Consider the following 19,978-nt stretch of genomic DNA (forward strand, 5'->3'; position numbering starts at 1 on the left):
ATGCCAATATTTGCTCGAATTCTGACCACAGCTGCGCTAGCGTGGGTTAGTGATAGACCAAGGCCGGTTCCAATGTACAAATTTGGGTACTGTGCTGCCGTAGAAACAGAACTCCACCATTAACCCCTGCATTCGTATTCAAAGGGTGTGGAGTTTTACTTTATTCTAATTTTATTCTGATTTATCCTACAGTGATTCACTGTTTGCTACTTTTGAATTCACATATTTGCAGATATTTTTTTCTGTTATTCAGTGAAACAATTGCTTGTTTGCGATTTTTTGGTGTGTGCACCAAAGCCCTGTTTAATTGAAAAGTAGTATTTTGGCATTATCCAAAATAGCCAAGGAACTATGTTAAATTGAGGGGAGGAGGTTCATTCAGAATGGCCAAAGCCCTCTCTAAAGAAAAAGCAGTGCTTTGGCTCCATCTTGTGGTGTATATATAGGCAATTATGTACCTTTTAAGGGGAGCGTCAATTGAGTTTGTATGAAAAACACTTCTAGGGCATACATTCAAATCAATCGCACGAAAAACACAAAGTACGGTAGTAACTAACCGTACCTTCCTATATCACTGCCGTGAAGGCTAGTTTGCCGTGCGCCATTTATAACGTCAAAATCGTAAACCGAGGACCTCCTGCACTCCTCAGTGGTCATTAATAATGCTAAGACCGATTAAAGGACTGTTGTGGCTGTGTCATCCCAGTGTAATATGGGGCCCACAAGGCTTAAAAATATCTTCTAGCATTTGCTTACAGTGTAAATTTGCATCAGTTAATATATTAATAAAGATTTTAGTCAGCGGTTTGGACTTGTGTTACAGATTACACCATGAGCAAAGTGTTCTTATTTTCCACCGTGACCCGACCCCGAATAAGCAGAAGAAGATGGATGAATGGATGGATAATTATATATGATAAAATGGGATGCGTGAGCTATCTTTTTTCTCAGGCCATATTTGTATCCGACCGTACCACTTACTGTTCTGAACAAGTGTTCATCTACAGTGCCTCAGTGAACACCTTAGACTTCACAATTCAATCCAACATGTTCTGGAATCAGCTTATAAAGTCACACAAAACTTCACATCAATGGTCACGTGTGTTTAGCATTTTCTTTGGTTTCGTGGGTACCAGTGATGGAAAATGTGCGATTGCAGCCACGGAACGGGAAATGTATCTTATATGAACGTGGGGCAGATGTCTTTGTCCTGGCTGCTCAGTGCAGTATTTTAAAACGGGAATCAAATGAGATTTGAGTTCATGTGAAGAGACCCATCTCCTAAGCGCACACCATAAGCTTCTACCGCTGTCGAGTTTTTACCCCCTGTTCGACGCCACGCACGTCAACCACTGCGCTAAGCACTGCAGCCAAACAGATTGCTGCCACTAGGCGGACATATTTGTGAATCGTGAACTACGAATATGCGGGGATTACTGTTCTGCTAATTGGCCCGAATTTTAGAACTCATGAAAAACAGTAATATTAGCAATCAGTTCCGCTCGTACTCCTCTTCGCTTAAGGCCAATTGTCGGGACTATTCTTTTAAGCTCATAATGTCGTATGTCGGTACCATTACAAACCGTGGGCCCCTTGTATTAATCATTGGAAATGTGCATTTTAAAGGTTTCGACTACTTGGGATTTGTTTTGAGTGCACAAGTGGTGATGCACAAACAAACTGCCATGCAGCGGTGAGCAACCACAGTGTGAGTGACTATGTGCTATCTGTTGCGCACTAAATGACAAGAGTCTATTTTGGAAAAGAGGCTGCGCCAAAATAGGCACGCCAGCTATCTGCCAGCATCATGTTGGACTTACACGGACGGGACAAGAAAGAAAAATATAAGTCTAGTCAAGCCACACCACAAGGCACTGGGGGATGCTACAGCACTCTGAATTTCCAACCATTTTAAGGATATTTGACCTCAGAGAAGACATTTTGTAATTGTAACATTTTGGAGCCTTCCATGTCTCCATGACTGACTGACCCAGCAAAGAAGACTCAAGGTGATTACGAATATTAGCTGAAAACAAAGGAATCCTTTTAAATTGTTGTGTGCTAGAAGAGAATTTATGCGAGTTTACGCCATTGTTATGTTTGTGCTTAAAAAATTATTTCAAAGTGTTACATAAACAGTTAATTGGCGCATGCTAAGCTAACTGGCTAGCATCAAGTTTCAGCTAGGCTAGCTAAAATGCCCGCCATTTCCCCACCCTTTCCTTTTTGTTAAAGAACACATTTAACAGCTCTGGCTGGCTTTTAAAGGCGCTTTCGAGAACCCTGTATCAGGAGGAAGTGAAGTGTGTTAGCGTAAATGTCGGAGCCTTATCAAACAGCTGAGGCCCCGCCGGCTTCTACAAATGGAAATGAAGCGAGACGGCTGGGGACAGCTGAGGCTATTTTTGTCCGGGGACAGAGGCGACAAAGCCGCTCAATGTCAACCTTCGCAAAGGGGGAAACACTCTATTTTGACCTTGTCGCCGTGGAACTTATTAGTTTGTGCGTCTTAAAATGACATCGTTGTTAAGTAGTGTGTGGAGTTAAACAAAAGTTGTGTGAATTGATGAGTGACGTATGCTGTAAGTGCTCGTACACATTTCAGTCTGCACTCCAGATTCTAGAGTCTATTTTCGTAACACCCATCAATGTGTCAAACACTCACCGTTTTCACCAAATTTTAGGTACGCACGAACATGATATCCAATATACAGGAGGTCCTCGATTTACGACGAGCTCCATTTGACTGCGGAGCACTGCACCAACAGCTGTCTGAACTTAGTCTGTTGAATAAAGTGTAGTCGGTTGAAGTAGCTCAGAAGTATTAGAATTGTTTTCTGGCTCAAATTGAGGTAGAGGTGGTACTGTTCTGATCATCTGCACATGTGTATGCCCCGCTAGCTCAAACAAACACGAGTATTGTATTGTTCTGTAACATTTTGTTTTCCTTAAGGCACTTGTCCCCACACTGCCTTGAAAAATACTTGCTTATTTTACAACAGGGGTAATGCAAAAGAAACTATATTCACCTGTGTGAAAATTCACAAAACTGTCTGACAAATTTGCAATGAGAAAGAAAAGTCATTCACAGCGCTTCTAATCTTCTTCAACAGTTTTAAGTGCAACTTCCAACTGTTTTTGATACAGCGCCACTCTGTCAGCATGGCGTAATAGCGCAATTGCAGTTAAAAATAACTCCCAACTAGTGCAACATTGGTCAGATAAGAACCATTTTCATAATGTCAGAGCTTTAAGAGCCAGAGGCAACCCAAAATTAGGCGGAGGTGGCTGAAAAAAACCTATTTCTGGCCTGGGTGAACTTGATTATGATTGACAATTAACAATTGTTAGTGTTGTTTCTAAAAAAAATATTCTCATCCTTTACTGCAGGTGCAAACCATGGATCAAGATTTGTTCGGAGGGGCCCCCAGGTTCCTCACCCGGCCCAAGGCGTTCTCCGTGTGCGTCGGCAAGGACGCCACGCTGAGCTGCACCATCGTAGGCAGCCCCGCACCGCTCATCGCCTGGGAGAAAGAGAAGCTGAGGCTGACATCCGGGGGACGCTTCAAGACCGTGGAGGACGGCGATGTGTACCGTCTGACCATCTATGACTTGGCGCTGGAAGACAGCGGTCAGTACCTGTGCAGGGCCAAAAACAGCGTCGGGGAGGCCTACGCTGCCGTGACCCTTAAAGTGGCCCTTCCAACAGAAATGACTCCCAGGGCTCCCGTTTTCATGCTCAAGCCCACCTCGGCACGTGTGGGCTTGGGCGCAGATGCCGTGTACCACTGCAGAGTGGTCGCTCACCCCGAGGCCAACTTCGACTGGGAGAAGGATGGCCGCTACCTGGGCGAGTCCAACCGCATCAAGATCTCTTCGGACCGCGACAGCAGCAGCTTGAAGATCCTGAGCGTACGCTACCTGGACAGTGGCACGTACACCTGCAGGGCCCAGAACACTTTGGGCCGGGCGCACGCCACGGCGGCGCTGGTGGTGGACGCCCAGGATGCCCACTTGCTCGCCACGGACAACCACACCTCTCTCCTCTCTCACCTCCAGAAGCGCAAAGAAGAAATGAAGAAGGATATATCTGTCTTTCACACCGAGGACAGCGCCACCTCTGCCAAAATCACGGACGGTTTGCGTTGTATGAGTCTGGAGCACGATGTGAGGTCGTCGGTGCTGGCTATGCTGCCCAAGGGCGTGTTCACCCGCACCTGCACTGTGACGGAGGGCAAGCACGCCAAACTCAGCTGCTTTGTGACAGGTCACCCCAAGCCCCACATCATCTGGAGGAAGGACGGAGCAAATATTAGCGAGGGCCGCCGCCACGTCATATACGAAGACCACGCGGAGAACTTCATCCTCAAGATCCTGTACTGCAAGCAGAGCGACAACGGTTTCTACACCTGCAATGCCACCAATATGGCCGGTCAGACCTACAGTGCTGTGCTGGTAACAGTCAAGGGTAAGTGGCTTTTAACGTACCGTCCAGCACACTATTAACCCTCATGCTATACCTCCCGGGTCAAATTGGCCCATTTTACAGTTTACAGTAGGAAAAAAAAAAAAATCCCAAAAGTTGACATTTTATTTTAGAAATACTTAAAAAAAAAAAAAAAATAATAATAATAATAATACAAATGTTTTCGCCATTTTATTTAAATATTTTTTATGACTGAACACCAGGATTTTTCCTGGCTCAAATTGAGGCAGAGGCGTTACCATTCTGACATTCTGAGGTTTAAACAAACACAACTTCCTTGACGTATTTACATGTAATTTATTGTGCTTTGTCGTGTTGTTTTCCTTAAATCATATATTACATGTATACTAAATTACTGAATACAAATACAGGAACCCTGTTAAATTTTTTGTCATGATCCTTAATCTGCAATCATGTAATTAAATCTAACAATTTACATTCATACCATAAAATAAGCACAGCCCAAGCACTTACATAAGCAAATAATTGGGTCCATTTGTGTGGTGTGGCCACTCTTGCTTGAGACATTTGTGTAGGATTCTGAAGCAGCCTTCCAAAGCTCTGTGGTCCATGTCCACCTGTGCAGCTATGGCACACTGCAGTGTTCTTCCTATTTTTATTTTTTTTTCCAGAGCAACCATTAGTTTTTGGATGTGTTACCATATTAATTGCGGTTTCCAATTTCCGACTCATGGATGGCTACCATTTTGCATTAGATTTTGCAGGTGTATCAAATGTGTAGCCAGTGAGCGTGTAAGACTAGAAGGCTAAATTAAAGTCAGCTCCTTGCCAATTTTAACAGTGTTAAAGGAGCTGCCATGCATACTGTCAATGCCAGTAGGTCAAACTCTGCGCCCACTCACTGTGCTAAAACGTTTTAAAATGCGTGCGGCTTGTCGCAACGTGATTCAATTGTGGCCCGTCTTCTGAGGGGAGGTGTCGTGTTTCATCTATTTTCTGCTGCCGTTGAGAAGTTCACAGTTGCTGTGTGGGGTTCACTCACACTGGCGCTAGTGAGAGCTACTGTGAAATTGACCAAAGCATGAAACTGTACAGTGTTAAAACACTTGATGTTTATTTGTTTTAACAGGAAGCTCAGAGTCAGAGTTGATCTTTGTATAGAATGTTTTTTTTTTGTGCCTGGCATACTTAAACTGTATGAGGGTATGACCTTGTGTATGCACAGTAGTCCCTTTTCCAGCCTTCCTGATTGTGCTTTGCATAGGTTTTCTCAGAGTACTCTGGATTCCTCACACATTCCCCAAATATTCATGTTAGGTTCACTAAAGACTAAGTTGTCCATAGGTGAGAATGTGAGTGTGAAGGCTTGTTTTGCTATACAGGTAGCTGCCCCAAATTTGTCCATACTGTATGTAGATGCTACATGCTAACCACAGGGCTGCAATCCTGTTTTAGAAAAACACCATGAATGTATTCAAGTGAAATAGAATGGCACTCAGTCGAGCAAATTTCGAACATTCAGAGGCTGATTCTTCCATCCTAATAAAATTCCTGTTTAAAAACTGCACCGTTAATTCATAAGAATGATGTCGATTGTGTGTAACTGATCGGTGAATAATAATAATTTGAAGCTGTTCTGTACAACACTGGCATGGAAACAGGAGTTCAAAACATTCAAAGGGTGATCGTTGCAACCCGTCAAAATGACTGTTTCAGAAAGGAGCCGTTAATCCATAAGACAGACAATTGTCATGTGGAATTAATTGATGTTCAATCGCATCTTGAACCAGTAGCAACATTTTGTCCAGTGTTATATCGTGCAAGTTTTTTTCTCTCCTTTATTGTGCCAGAGCCAAAGGTGCCATTCAGGAGGAAACTTCAAGACGTGGCGGTCCAAGAGAAAACGTCGGCCACGCTGATGTGCGAGGTGCCGCTGACCGGCAGCCGGGCCGACTGGTTCATGGAGGAAACGCGTCTGGAACAAAACGCCAAGTATCGCATGGAGGAACAAGGCACCCTGCGTCGCCTCACCATACACAACGTGACCACCAACGACGACGCCGTTTACATCTGTGAGATGAAGGAGGGCAGCCGCACGGTGGGCGAGCTCACCGTCCTGGGTAAGATTGCCCAATTTGTTCTTTGAGGGAACAAATTGCAAAAAATGAAAAGTTCTTATCTTTTGTGTAAGCATGAACCGACTTAGTGACATTTGAAATAAAACTTAAAAAACTGATGGCAGCAAAATCTCGAATACATGAACACTTCTCAAATAAACAAAACAAAAAAAAAAAAGTATAAAAATCAATGAACAATCAATAATCAATGTCTCAGGCAACACCTTATATCTCCTATCTTGTCTTCTTTTGAGTAAAGTGCAACATCAATAGTCTGTATTCTTTTTCATAAATGAAGACTGCAGACGAGTTCAACATTTAGAATTAATATACCATCAAAATTAGTGCCGCTTGTTATTGCTTTGATTGGATCTGAAGAGCAGGGGTGTCATCAGGTGGGAAGAAAGTGGTGACAATACTAAGTAAAAACTGTTTTCCATCAGCAGCATTTATGTGGAGGGGCCTAAATGGGCCCGTATATCTCTGGTGTTTGTAAAAAAGTTTTACCTTTTACCTTTTCAAAAGAGTGCGTTCCACGTACTGGCAAAAACATGTCGCTAGTCGTCCGACGTCTATTCGCCAGAGTTTGAACTACATTGTGTTTGTATACGGAGCGGACGTGTGGCTTTAGCGCGACGTAGATACCACTTACCATGTATGTACCGAATGTTCCGGACTAAAAAAATCGGAATGCATATTACACCCATTCTAATGTGCTGTCCCATGTCTCAGGCAACATTACGAAGAAGCTTCCTCGGAGGACGGTCGTTCCCGTCAGCGACACTGTCATCTTCTGCGTGGAGCTGGAGCAGCCCTGTCCTGACACCTACTGGACCCGCAACGGAGACAAGTTAAAGGCGGATTCGCGTATTGCCATGGCTTGTTTGCTCCGACAGTACACGCTCACCATTCGAGAGTGTCAAGCTGACGACTCGGGAGAAGTGGCCTTTGTGGCTGGAGACTGCAAGACATCCACGCGATTCTCTGTCACCGGTGAGGAAATCTCCACGGCGCTTTGTTGAAAAGCTACACTGGCCCTGGCACTCACAGCTATTTACTTTGCGTCTCTTCGTTTCTCCGTCACACTCGCGACCATTTAGTAACTGTATCTTTAGTTGGGATTTTGGCAGATTTACAGCGATTTAGTCTGTCTCTTAATTTCTTACATTAACGGCTATTTCTCTGTGTTGTGATTCCACTTTGCGTTCTGCTTCACAATAACTGTTAGTGCTCCCGTTAATTTATTTATCTTTTTTAAAATCTTTGATTATTTAACTGTGCTCTTCAGCGGCAAGGAAGCATCCTCCTGATCCCCCAGTTGATGCTGTGGTGCAGAACAAGACCGACTCATCCATCACCCTTCAGTGGTCTCCTCCGGACAGCGACCGCCCCGTGCCTATCAAGGGCTACGTAGTGGAGAGGAGGAAGGTTGGCACTCAGACCTGGCAAAGGTGCAACGCCGGACAGACGATTTTGTCAACGGAGATCACAATCTGTAACTTCACAGAGGAAGCCACTTTCCAATTCCGTATCTCTGCCATCAATGACTTTGGTCAGAGTGACTACCTGGAGGTGCCCGGAAGCTTCTACCTTGGTAGGACTGATATGCTTGGCATGACGAGCCACCGATGTAATATGCCACTTTTTTAACCGTCTTCCCTCATGTTCTGTTTGTCTATTTAGAACCCACTGCCGAAATCAGAAAAGGCCTAGTGGACAGCACCGCAGTCTCCGGCGAAGAGTTCTCCATCTCAGTGGAGCTTTCAGCCCTGTGCTCGGGCTTCTGGTCTCTAAATGGCCGCCTGCTGCGCAGCGGCGGCGACTACCTCATCACCCGCTCCAAGAACACGCACACGCTGCTCCTCCGAGAGGTCGACCTGGACACGAATGGAGCAGAAGTCAAGTTTGTGGGCGGAGGCTCGCAGAGTAGTTGCATCTTAGCTGTCAAGGGTATGTCACGACGTTCCGTGCTTGTTTTCCCATTTTTCTTTGTGTGTGAAATCATTAACTAAGTCCCTCTTGCCTCTCGTATGGAATGTAGCGCCGCCTGTCCGGTTCACTAATAAGTCAAATCGGCAAGAGGTGATCATCTGTAGTGCCCAAGCCACCGCTCAGATGACGGCTGAGGTGTCAGATTACAATGCACAGGTTTGTGATGGTACATGCGTAGAGTCTATTATCTTGCTGACTTTGTATGCCTCTAGAAATCATTACAATCAGCAAGCAAAACGATGCATTTTTCAGTTTTTATTTACATATTCCGGATGGATTTCCACAGGTGGTTTGGATGAAAAATGGGCGAGAGGTAAAAATGGGCAAAAAGTACGAATATGTGACCGTGGACCGCAGGAGGATCCTGATGGTACACAACGTTACAGAGGAAGATGTGGGCGTCTACGAGTGTGCTTGCGCCGATGACACAATGTCCATGCAGCTCACTCTTAAAGGTATGGCACAGGCATGAAAAAAGAAAAGAAAATAAGGATTACTAAAATGTATTGACCTTGTTTTGGTACACAAGAGAGGTACAATATTAGAAACACCTCTCTGTGTGATACAATGCAATTCTCAAGTACGCAAATTAGTGATGGTGCACAAATTCATATTATTAATTGACATTCTGGGTGTGCAAAGGTCTCCACCTAATGTAAGATCATTTTAAATACTGCGCAGGGAACCGCACTTCATCTGGGAGACTGTTTACATGCTTCAGTAGGTGCTGCTGTTTTGGTTAGCAACAAATGGCCTCAGCAGTTAATTCTCCCATGTCCACGGAGTCATCTATTTAAGGGAGCCATTTATTTGTCTTCAGTGGATTACACACCTGGCAACTACACACATACTGACAATCAGGACAAACTGGTTCAATATTTCCGATCCCAAATCCTCGCGTGTGTGTGTGTGTGTGTGTGTTCAACACGGACTTTGGCCGATGCACGGTGTCTGTGACTGTGAAGAGAAACGGAATGATAGCCAGTTAGGGAGCAACCTGAAGCTTGTGAAGTTGCCGGACAAGTAGAGGAGCAACTGGTTGTTTTGAGTGTTTGTAGAAGGTGTCTCATTCACCGCAATAAAAGATGAGACGGGGAAGCGTTTGTAGCTACAATGTAGTTACCAAACCTTCCAGCCACAGGCTGGAAGGAGCCAGCTGTTACTTCTATTTATTCACATACTGATATTTCCCTATTCATTTGTGGGTCATGTTTCAAAAATGTTAAAAATTGGGGTGTGTGCACATCTTGAGAGGGAAGAACAGTAAAAATACAGTAAAAAACATATTACCAGGAAGACAACACTAGAATCTAGTAGATACTCATTTGTTTCTGTTTTTTCCAGATGAACCTGCCAAGTTCCTGAACAAGCCCAGAGGTCCCATGGGCCTAGCGTCCTCACTCAAAGGAGATCTTGAGTTGAGCTGCGAGGTTTCTCCCGCCAGCACAGCGGTCGTGTGGAGAAAAGATCAGGTGGTGATCTTCGAGGACCAAAGAACTACCATCATCTCCAAAGGAACCCTAAGGAAACTCATCATCAAGAATGCAAAAAAAAGCGACGAGGCTCAATACTCCTGCGAGACAGCCACTGACAAAGTCACATTCCAGGTCAAGATTAAAGGTAAGGGTCTAGTTTGGTTTTTTAATTTCTCATTTTATCTACAGATTTCATGATAGCTAAAACTCTTTTCCTATCAGAATCTCCAGCCCAGTCTGCCTTCTCCGACAAGGAGTCAGTGCAGAGCGAGGTGAAAGTAGCTCTCTCCCAAAAAGCCATTCTTGGTTGCAGCGTGTCAGACAGCAAGACAGAGGTGAAATGGTGCAAAGACGACAAGCTGCTCATATCCAGTCGGACCATTTACACTGAAATCAAAGGCAACAACCGTCAACTGGTGATCGACAGTGTGGAGAAGAGTGATGCTGGAGAGTACACCTGTGACGCTGGAGGAGAGAAGCTGGTCTTTAAAATAACTGTGCCTGGTAAGGATAACTTTTTGATTATCAAGGTTCTCTGAGATTGAGCTAGTACACTTTTGACTTTTTCATTTGAACTAATTTCAGACTCCCAGGCAGCATTCTCGAACAAAGAAATAGTCCAGAGGGAAGTGACAGCCACTCTCTCCGAGAGAGCTGCTTTGAGCTGTGAAGTGTTTGATTCCGACGAGGTGGTGAAATGGTACAAAGACGGGAAGCTGCTTGAATCCAGCAAGACAATACATGCTGAAACAAAGGGCAAGAGTCGTCAGCTGGCGATCGACAGCGTGGAGAAGAAGGACGCTGGGGAGTACATCTGTGAGGCCGGGGCAGAGAAGCTGGTCTTCAAGATCCATGTGACTGGTAGGAAAATCATTATTTCAAGAGCGGAATTCAGTGAGCAGCTTCCGATTTTTGTCATCAGAGCCTCCACAAGCCTTCGTCAACAAAGAGTCTGTCCAAAAGGAGGTGAAAGCAAATCTATCCCAAAAGGTCACTCTGAGCTGTGAGGTAGCTGAGTCCAAGACAGAGGTGAACTGGTACAAGGATGGAAAAGCCCTTGTCAGTAGCAAGACAATTCGTGCAGAGTCCAAGGGGAAGAGTCGCCAGCTGGTGATCGACAGTGTGGAGAAGAAGGATGCTGGAGAATACATCGGTGAAGCCGGTGCTGAGAAGTTGATCTTTAAACTCCAGGTGGCAGGTATGGAACAGCTATAAACTTGATTTATTCCCTCTGCCAAGTGCAAAAACCAAAAGGAGGACCTTGTGTTTTTAATCTTCTTCTATATTTCAACAATTTCCACAAACGTTTGGCAATTTTCATGTGTGGTGAGGTCCTGATATTCGAGTCAGACCTACAAATTGATGAGCCATTCGTTTAGCAGCCTGACTATGGAAAACTAGAGTGCACATAAAAAATGACTGAAAACATTATATTGGTGTCCTGAAGAGCGACGGAAACAGACGCTTGCCAATTACACGCCTCCTCAACCCATTTGTTGAGGGATTGCGCAATCCGAGGCGAGGCGAGGCGAGGCTGCTCGATGCCCTTAGTCTCCTGTCGAATAAAGTTCCTTTGTTCTTTTTCCACATGAAAAAAACGCTTCTTTAGTGTGTTGTACTTGGCTGGTCCATTTTGTTTTGCCTTTCTTTCTTTTTTTCTACACTAGCCGCTAAACAAGGAGAAAGGAATATACCACGGTCAAAACTTTACTACAGTTATCTGCTTTCTTTCTGTACTTGGTCTACTGTCGAGTAAAGTAAAATTCCTTACCATGGACAGCACCCATATGCTAAGAAGTAAATACAGGAGACCCTCGTTCTCCTCCAATGTTGTTAGCTTGTCACGGACCGTTACGTTCAATGGAGGGTGCTTGGAAAAGCAGCACACTGTAAATGATTGTTTACCTCATCAGAGGTCGAAGCTCAAATGAGTGCTTTTGTTCTTATGTCCATTCATGCCGAATTTGCTTCATCAAGCCAAGGCAACACAATTCTTCGTTATTTTCCTCCGCAGATGTTCAAATCAAGCCGGTCTTCTCCAACACTGACTCAGTTCAGTGTGAAGTGATTGCCTCCTTGTCCCAGAAAGCTGTTCTGACCTGTGAGTTGTTTGACAGCAAAACAGAGGTAAAATGGTACAAGGATGGCAAATTGCTGGCCTCCGGTAAGACAATACACGCAGAGTCCAAGGGCAAGAGCCGTCTGCTGGTGTTTGACAGTGTGGAGAAGAAGGACGCTGGAGAGTATGTCTGTGAGGCTGGAAGTGAAAAGTTGATATGCAGGATGCAGGTGGCAGGTCAGATATGTTTGTAAATGTAAATGCTTATAATGATCTAATTCAGTACAGTTGCTATCGTCAGTGAAGATGCGGGGAAATAACCTGATTTCTTTTGCCGTTATCGACACTGCAGCAGTTCAAGCCAAGTCAGCCTTCTCCAACAAGGAATCTGTTATGAAAGAGGTGAAAGCTTCTGTCACTCAGAAAGCCTCTCTGAGCTGCGAGGTGGCGGATCTGAAGGCCGATGTAAAATGGTACAAGGACGGGAAGCCGCTGTCATCATCCAGCAAGACGCTTCATGTGGAGTCGAAGGGAAAGAGTCGTCAGCTGGTGTTTGACAGTTTGGTAAAGGAAGACGCTGGGGAGTACATCTGTGTGGTTGGAACTGAGAAACTGACCTTCAACATACAGGTGGCAGGTAAGAAATTCCCCCTTTCTTTCCGGCATATAAATGCATTTATTTGTACACTTTTCTCTGAATTTGTTCTGCAGATGCCCCTCGTGGTTTCTCTAATAAGGACTCTGTCCAGAAGGAGGTGGCAGCCATTTATACTAAGAAAGCCACATTGTGCTGTGAGGTCGCCGATCCCAAAAGTGAGGTGAAATGGTACAAGGACGGCAAGCTGCTCGCTTCCAGCACGGCGCTCCACATGGAGACAAAGGGCAGGAGTCGGGAACTGGTCATAGAAAAAATGGACAGAAAAGATGTCGGGGAGTACACGTGTGAGGCTGGATCGGAGAAGCTGATATTTAAGCTGCGGATGGCAGGTATATTGTGCTGAAAATATAGGAGATTAAAGCTCAACGACAATCAGTTCGGTGACATTGGTCAAAGTTGAGTTTGGTTTGTTTTCAAAACTCAGTTTTTACGTGTAGAAACAGCCATTCGCAATCACATCCACACTGTCGCTGAGTGGGAACTGAATCCGAATCAGGCGAGTGTACGCCCACACCATCGGTGACATAAACCAACCCGATTGCTTTTATGTCTGTAGATGTGCCTGCCAAGTTCCAGGAGAAGCTCATCAAGGACGCATGCATCATTCAAGCTAGCGAGCACATCGTTTTGACCAGCGAGCTGACTGCAGAGAGCAGCTGCAGTGTGAGGTGGTTTAAAGACGGCGTGGAGCTCAAGGAGGGCGGCAGGTACCAAATAAAAAAAGACAGCCTTACTCGCACGCTTGTCGTCACATCCGCTGAATCCAAAGACAGCGGCGTGTACTCCTGTCAGACCGCCGACGACAAACTGGAGTTCGACGTGCAGGTCAAAGGTAAGTCCGCTTTTCCTGAAAGTCAACTGAAGATGCCTCACTTTTTCTGAGACAAGCCACGTTTTGGTTGCAGGCGAAGCTTTGAAGTTTGTTGTCCCGTTGAAAGCCGTGACAGTCGACTTGGGGGGCGCTTTAAATCTGACCTGCGAGTTGAACCGAGCCTCGGGCCATGTCCTATGGCGGCGCAATGGTTCCGAGGTTAAACCCAGTGGCAGGTTCTGTATCAAGACGGACGGGGTGAGGCGGGTCCTCATAGTGACTGGCATGACTAAGGAAGACGAAGGCGAATACAGCTGTGAATGTAAAAATGACAAGACCTCTGCCAAAGTCTCCTCAAAAGGTAACAGGAATCCATCACTGCCAGTGCTGAAACTATATCACGGGGAACTCACTATTTGATCCCCTGCTGAATTAGTAAGATTAATAAACCGTCTCCATTTTGATGGTTGTTTATTGATTATGGTGATAGACAGAAAACTGTTCGACATAAGTAAGAATAAGAATACGAATAGTAATAACTTTATCTTCTATTCTGTAAACCCAAGGACGCTTTTCATCAACAAAAAGACAATCACAACAAATAGATGACAAAGACACAGTAAACAGACAACGAGAACAGAACAACCAAACTAGGTGCCAAAGGCCTGTGTGAACAAGTGTCGTTTGAGTACAGATTTGCAACTGTCCAATGTTGGTGCCTGCCGAATCTCCATGGCAAGAGAGTTCCACAGGGTAGAGGCTGCGACGCGGAAAGCTCTGTCTAACAATGGTTCGTCTGATGGCGCGAGGGGAGAGTGAGCAGACTTAAATAGTCGACCGCAGCCTCCGTGAGGAAGCGTTATGATAGACAAGGTCGGACAGCTCTTGTTGGCTGAGGTCCTGTTAAGCTTTGTAGGCGAGGAGGTGCAACTTGTACATGATGTGTAGCTTGACTGGGAGCCAGTGTCGGTGATTCAGGTTGGGTTTTGGTGCAGGTGAGAACCCTGGCAGCTGGGTTCTGCACATATTTCAGTCTGTGCAGTGCTTTGCTTGGGAGCTACAACAGGAGTCCAGGAGGGAAGTGATGAATGCGTGGGTGAGGGTCTCAGCGACAGAGTCAGAATTCTAACTGAGTTGGAGGGAATCAAATATTTCTTTCACGCGATACAACACGCACCATTCATAACGTTTATATTTTGTGTTTTTATGATGCATTTGGGTCTGTCATCCAGTCTTACCTTCGTCAATAAACTACCCAAAAACCAAAATTGGACACTGTTTTTGTTCTTTTCACGGGAGTCAAATCATTATTTCCCTCGCTGTCTGTCATTCCATGTCGTCATTTAATGCCACTCATTCCTTTCAGCTCCCAGATCCGTCAGGCTGACTTCCAAACTCAACAATGTGGCCGCAATGGAGGGAAAAGACGCCGTGTTCAAGTGCACCGTCATCCCAGCTGACGCGCTTGTCAAATGGTTCCACAATAATGTTCCTGTCGCTCATGGTGCCAAGTATAAGATCGAGCACGGTGGCAACAGCCACTCGGTCACCATCACCTCCGTCAGCCAGACGGACGCCGGGGAGATCAGCGTGGACGCCGAAGGGAAAAGCTGCAAGGCGATGCTTCAAGTGCAACGTAGGGAAAGCGCAAAGTTGAACATCATGTTGTTCTCATTTTCAAAACATCTGCCATAACTTACCCCCCTCCCTCACTGACATGCACGAGATGTGCACTTTAAACACGCTGAGGTTAGCCACGGCTAATATGTTGGTGGAACGACTTATTCTTAACAGTGTTATGATCACACAAAATGTTATCAGTTTGAAGATTTATTTTTGGCAATCCAAAATCAATTCAAAAGCAGGAGGCTCACTGAACTGAGATTTGCTCTCGCTCTTATTTAGACTATTTTACCACTTTTTGAGTGTCTGGCTTTGGAGGTCCCACTGTATTGTAAAACGACACATTTCCAATTCCCCTAGAATTCCCAAAACAGTACCTCTTTTGTTAATCAGGTGAGCCGGTGACATTCAAGCAGAAGCTGGAGAACCTGACAGTGGAGGAGCAGAGCGAGGCGAAGATGGAGGTTGAGCTGAGCAAGCCATCAGACGAAGTCCACTGGATGAAGAACAGCGTCAAGTTGCAGACTTCGGCGAGCGTGGAGGTCCGAGTGGACGGAGCCAAGCGGGCGCTGGTCTTCAAGAGCGTGACTTGCGCCGACCGCGGCATCTACTCGTGTGAAACCCTCGATGACAGAACCCAGGCCAAGCTCACCGTGGAGAGTACGTATGGAAGCACGTCCCTATATAGCGCTTCACCTTCCGCAGCCTCACTGTATCGCAGTTTTTGTGTGATTTATCTCCTTTTCGTTGCGGACATCTTTGGTTTTTAGGGTTTTAAAGCCTTTTACCCCCATATGAATACTACTACGACAAAAGTTTGTAATATGTGCGGGTTCACTGTTTTGAAAACATATACTTAGTGATTAGAATACAGATTTTCACCTTTTGTGGGTGACTCCGGAACACACCCCCCGCGATAAATGGGTTTTCACTCCACCAATTAAAGCAAATATCGATCTTCCTTAGTGAGGAAAGTGGAGCTGATCAAAGGTCTCAGAGAAACACGGTCACACGAGACAGAGACCATCAGCCTCGAGGTCGAGCTCAGCCAGGCGGATGTTGAAGGCTTGTGGACCCGGGACGGCATCAAGTTCAAATCGGGGCCCAATGTCTGTGTCACAGCTCTGGGAAAGAAGCACAGCCTCACCTTGTCAAATCTAACCAGAGGAGACGCAGGAACCATCGGATTCCAAGCGGAAGGCGTCCGGACTTCCTGCAAACTCATTGTTACAGGTATGGACACAGTTGGCCAGTCTCTTCAAAGACCCAGATCACGGTTAAATGGGACATACTATGGAGCAGTGACTAGCTTGTAAGCCAATAGTTGAAACTCTGGCGTACCTGTCCCCAAAATGTCTTTCAGCGAGCCGTTGAAATTTGTGCACATCACAGTTCTAATATTTAGAGCTGTGCACCTCTCATTTACCATGTGTAGGCAATTGTCTTATGCACTTCTAACGTACGACCATATTTAAATGGTCTGTGCACCCTAATGTACCATATTTAAACCATATTTAAATGGACCGTGCACCCGTAGTTTACATATTGAGATCATATTCAATCGACCACATTTACAGTAGACAGCAGTTAATGGTCTGTGCCTCTCTAAGTTACCGTATTTGAATGGTAATTTACACCATAAGCATTTGTATGCCCATACCAAATGGTTATGCAGAACTGTGTTAAAAAGGTTCGTATAGTTGTGTCACTTGAACACCATAGTATAAATTCAGCTCATTCCTATTTGGACAAAAACGTTTTTTATTCAACAGAACCTCCTGCCATGATTTTAAAACCTCTTGTGGACATTAGCGTTGCTGAGAAGGAGAAGGTCACTTTGGAGTGTGAAGTGTCCAGAACAAATGCAGATGTAAAATGGTTAAAGGTGAGGAGTCACTTTTGTGATTACTATTGATTTATTAAAAATGTTAAGTGTTCAACTTAATGTAATTCAATTCTACAGGATAATGTAGAACTGAAACCAGGGAAGAATTACAGCATTCACTGTTTGGGTCGAAAACGCACCTTCATCATCAACAAATGCGCCCCCGAAGATGCAGGCACTTACATCTGTCGCACCGATGATGACAACACTTGTGCCAAGATCTCCGTCCATGGTAAGTCACACATCACCCAAACAGCACTGGCGCTGTTAATGGTAAGTCAGAACATTACAAAAGGGGTTTCCGCTGCAGCCAGAGATGTTAAGATTGTGAAGAAGCTGGAGGATGTGGAGGTGATGGAGAAGGAGAGCGCTGCATTTGTCTGCGAGGTCTCACACGACGAGGTCGAGTGCCAGTGGTACAAGCGAAGCACGAAGCTCAGAGTCGGCGACAACGTCAAGATGAGACAAGAAGGTAACGATCCACAGGAAAGCCTAAAGCGCGGTACTTTACACACATAACAATAATTGGGACGAATTTAGCACTTTCCCGCTCATGCAAGCAACGTCAGCAAACACCAGATTGTCGTATGTCTCTTTAAGATTGTCCTACGTTGTGGGGTTTTTCAACCGTAAATGTTTCACCTGTTCAGTATTTCTGATCACAAATCCTTATGTACAACCCCAATTCCAATGAAGTTGGGATGTGGTATTAAACGTAAAGAAAAACAGAATGCAATGATTTGCAAATCACGTTCGACCTATATTTCATTGAATACACTACAAAGACAAGATATTTACTGTTCAAACTGATCAACTTGATTGTTTTGAGCAAATAATCATGAACTTGGAATTTGATGGCTGCAACAGGTTCCCGAAAAGCTGGGACAGGCTCATGTTTACCACGGTTTCTTTGAGCGTCTGCGAACTGAGGACACTAATTGCGCCACGCTAGCTGTTTGATGAGCATTCCTCAACTTTCTCAGTCTTTTTTGCCACCTGTCCCAGTTTTTGGGGAACGTTTTGCCGCCATAAAATTCTAAGTTCATGATTATTTGCTAAAAACAATCAAGTTGATGAGTTTGAACAGTAAAGGTCTTTGTGGTGTATTCAATTAAATATAGGTTGAACATGATTTCCAAATCATTGTATTCTGTTTAACACAACGTCCCAACTTCATTGGAATTGGGGTCGTATGTAGTCACCATCGAATTAGGCTGAGCCAAGTACGTTGCTGTGAAATCGAACAGCAGAGGCTTCATTGTCGGATGTCACGGAAAGATGATCCAGAGTGATTGTTATTATTATCGGTGTGGTGTGTCAAGAGGGATTTTTTATTTACTGTTTATTTTGGTCTGTTTTTGTAAACACAGGCAGGACCTATGTGCTGCTGTTTAAAAGTGTGTCCCCAGCAGATATAGGTGAGATTAAATTTACAGCTGAAAGGGCCTCGTCAACTGCACAATTGAAGGTGACAGGTAAATATGCCTTGATCCAAGCAACATATTTATGCATTGTATATTTATTGCATGGTTTTGTGTATGTCACGTCGCAAGAAGATATACTCACTTGACCAAGTCCAGTTGCAACTTGCATGGAGGTTAAAAACAGACTCTGACACGGACTAAAACAAGCCAAAGTACAGGTGCATCGCAATAAATTAGAGCATTGTGGAAAATCATTTATTTCACTCGTTCAATGAAAAAAACCAAAAACAAATTCAACTCGTGGATTAAATGAGCTTCCCTTTTTGAATTGAACTACCAACATAAATGAACTTTTCTACAATCATTTAGTTGCTCGTTCGCATACATGATCAATCTCAATTCATTTGCTGTAGAGCTGCCCGTCAAGTTTGTGAAGAAACTGCGAGATAAGATAGCCATTTATAAGCACCGTGGCCACCTGGAGTGCCAAGTGTCACGTGCCAGCGCCCAGGTCAAGTGGTTCAAAAACAAGACAGAGCTCAAACCTGGAAAGAAGTACGAGATCAAAAGCGAGGACGTGTACCGGAAGCTCACCATCAACGATGTGGATGCCGCAGACGAAGACGTGTACACGTGCGACGCCTCTGAGGACAAGACGTCCTGTAAACTGCTTGTGGAAGGTAACACGATAGAAGGGCAGAGGTCATGTACAGGAAATAAGTCTTCAGAGTCCGAGCCAATCAAAACAAACATTTTTCCTTTCCCTGACATTTGTTGACAAGGTTTTCGTGCTAATTTGCATACCTGTTATCATTGTAACTCACAGTGTTGATTCATTTAGATTCTGCTGGAAAGTGCTAAAATGAAGAAGAAAAAAAACAGGAACAAAACTAATCCAATTGCGGGACTTTATGTAATGTTTATGTAATGTTTGTTGTGCCACGCATGTACAGTAATATTGTCATATAAATTGTACAGATGATTGTGATTCTGATTTCTGAAAACATTCCGGAAACTCTCCGTGGCAGTTTAGAGTCTTCAGTTAATCTAACATGCATCATTTTAGAAAATGGGAAGATGGAAAAAAAGCTACACAAGCACTATAAAGGACATGCAAATTCCCAATAGGATGGGCCCCTCCGAGATTCGATCCCTGACCCACTTGGTCATCGTGGTGCGCTAAAGTTGGATACTCTCCATTAGAATTCATGATTAAAATAATTTGACTACAAAGTATTTCTGAATTGATTCATTTACTGATTAACTAATTCCCGTTAAATCCCACAACTTTGTGACTTTCATGGAATTTTTGGTACCATAGCAGCTTACCATATTAGCATCTGCTTGGTCAAATTTGTGTACGTAATTGTGATATTTAATAAATTCATACGGTACTGAGCAGCTAGATGCGTTCTTATGTCGCAATACATTAGAGTTCAGGTTCTATTGTTATCATGACACTTAAAGTACACTATTCATGTGATCGC

At 44.5% G+C, this 19,978-nt stretch overlaps 1 protein-coding gene across 7 annotated transcripts in view; it reads left to right on the forward strand.

Moving 5' to 3' along the window:
• The first annotated feature begins 1,788 nt into the window (after nt 1-1,788).
• obscnb (obscurin, cytoskeletal calmodulin and titin-interacting RhoGEF b) overlaps nt 1,789-19,978 on the forward strand; it is a 57,120-nt gene continuing 38,930 nt past the window's right edge. For 6 of the 7 annotated variants that reach the window (XM_061796395.1, XM_061796396.1, XM_061796392.1 and 3 more), the window contains exons 1-25: nt 1,789-2,009; nt 3,391-4,468; nt 6,298-6,567; nt 7,297-7,557; nt 7,853-8,158; nt 8,248-8,514; nt 8,606-8,712; nt 8,843-9,011; nt 9,901-10,176; nt 10,254-10,535; nt 10,617-10,892; nt 10,954-11,229; nt 12,046-12,327; nt 12,443-12,727; nt 12,802-13,077; nt 13,305-13,580; nt 13,654-13,920; nt 14,926-15,195; nt 15,576-15,842; nt 16,149-16,415; nt 16,955-17,067; nt 17,146-17,299; nt 17,378-17,539; nt 18,438-18,542; nt 18,905-19,171. In XM_061796395.1, the coding sequence (XP_061652379.1) occupies nt 3,400-4,468; nt 6,298-6,567; nt 7,297-7,557; nt 7,853-8,158; nt 8,248-8,514; nt 8,606-8,712; nt 8,843-9,011; nt 9,901-10,176; nt 10,254-10,535; nt 10,617-10,892; nt 10,954-11,229; nt 12,046-12,327; nt 12,443-12,727; nt 12,802-13,077; nt 13,305-13,580; nt 13,654-13,920; nt 14,926-15,195; nt 15,576-15,842; nt 16,149-16,415; nt 16,955-17,067; nt 17,146-17,299; nt 17,378-17,539; nt 18,438-18,542; nt 18,905-19,171 (6,550 nt within the window). In that variant the 5' untranslated portion in view covers nt 1,789-2,009; nt 3,391-3,399. The remainder of the gene's footprint in view (nt 2,010-3,390; nt 4,469-6,297; nt 6,568-7,296; nt 7,558-7,852; nt 8,159-8,247; nt 8,515-8,605; nt 8,713-8,842; nt 9,012-9,900; nt 10,177-10,253; nt 10,536-10,616; nt 10,893-10,953; nt 11,230-12,045; nt 12,328-12,442; nt 12,728-12,801; nt 13,078-13,304; nt 13,581-13,653; nt 13,921-14,925; nt 15,196-15,575; nt 15,843-16,148; nt 16,416-16,954; nt 17,068-17,145; nt 17,300-17,377; nt 17,540-18,437; nt 18,543-18,904; nt 19,172-19,978) is intronic. The other variant, XM_061796390.1, reaches the window with a different exon arrangement.

This window comes from Phyllopteryx taeniolatus, chromosome 14 (assembly GCF_024500385.1).
Source record: "Phyllopteryx taeniolatus isolate TA_2022b chromosome 14, UOR_Ptae_1.2, whole genome shotgun sequence".
NCBI lineage: Eukaryota > Metazoa > Chordata > Actinopteri > Syngnathiformes > Syngnathidae > Phyllopteryx > Phyllopteryx taeniolatus.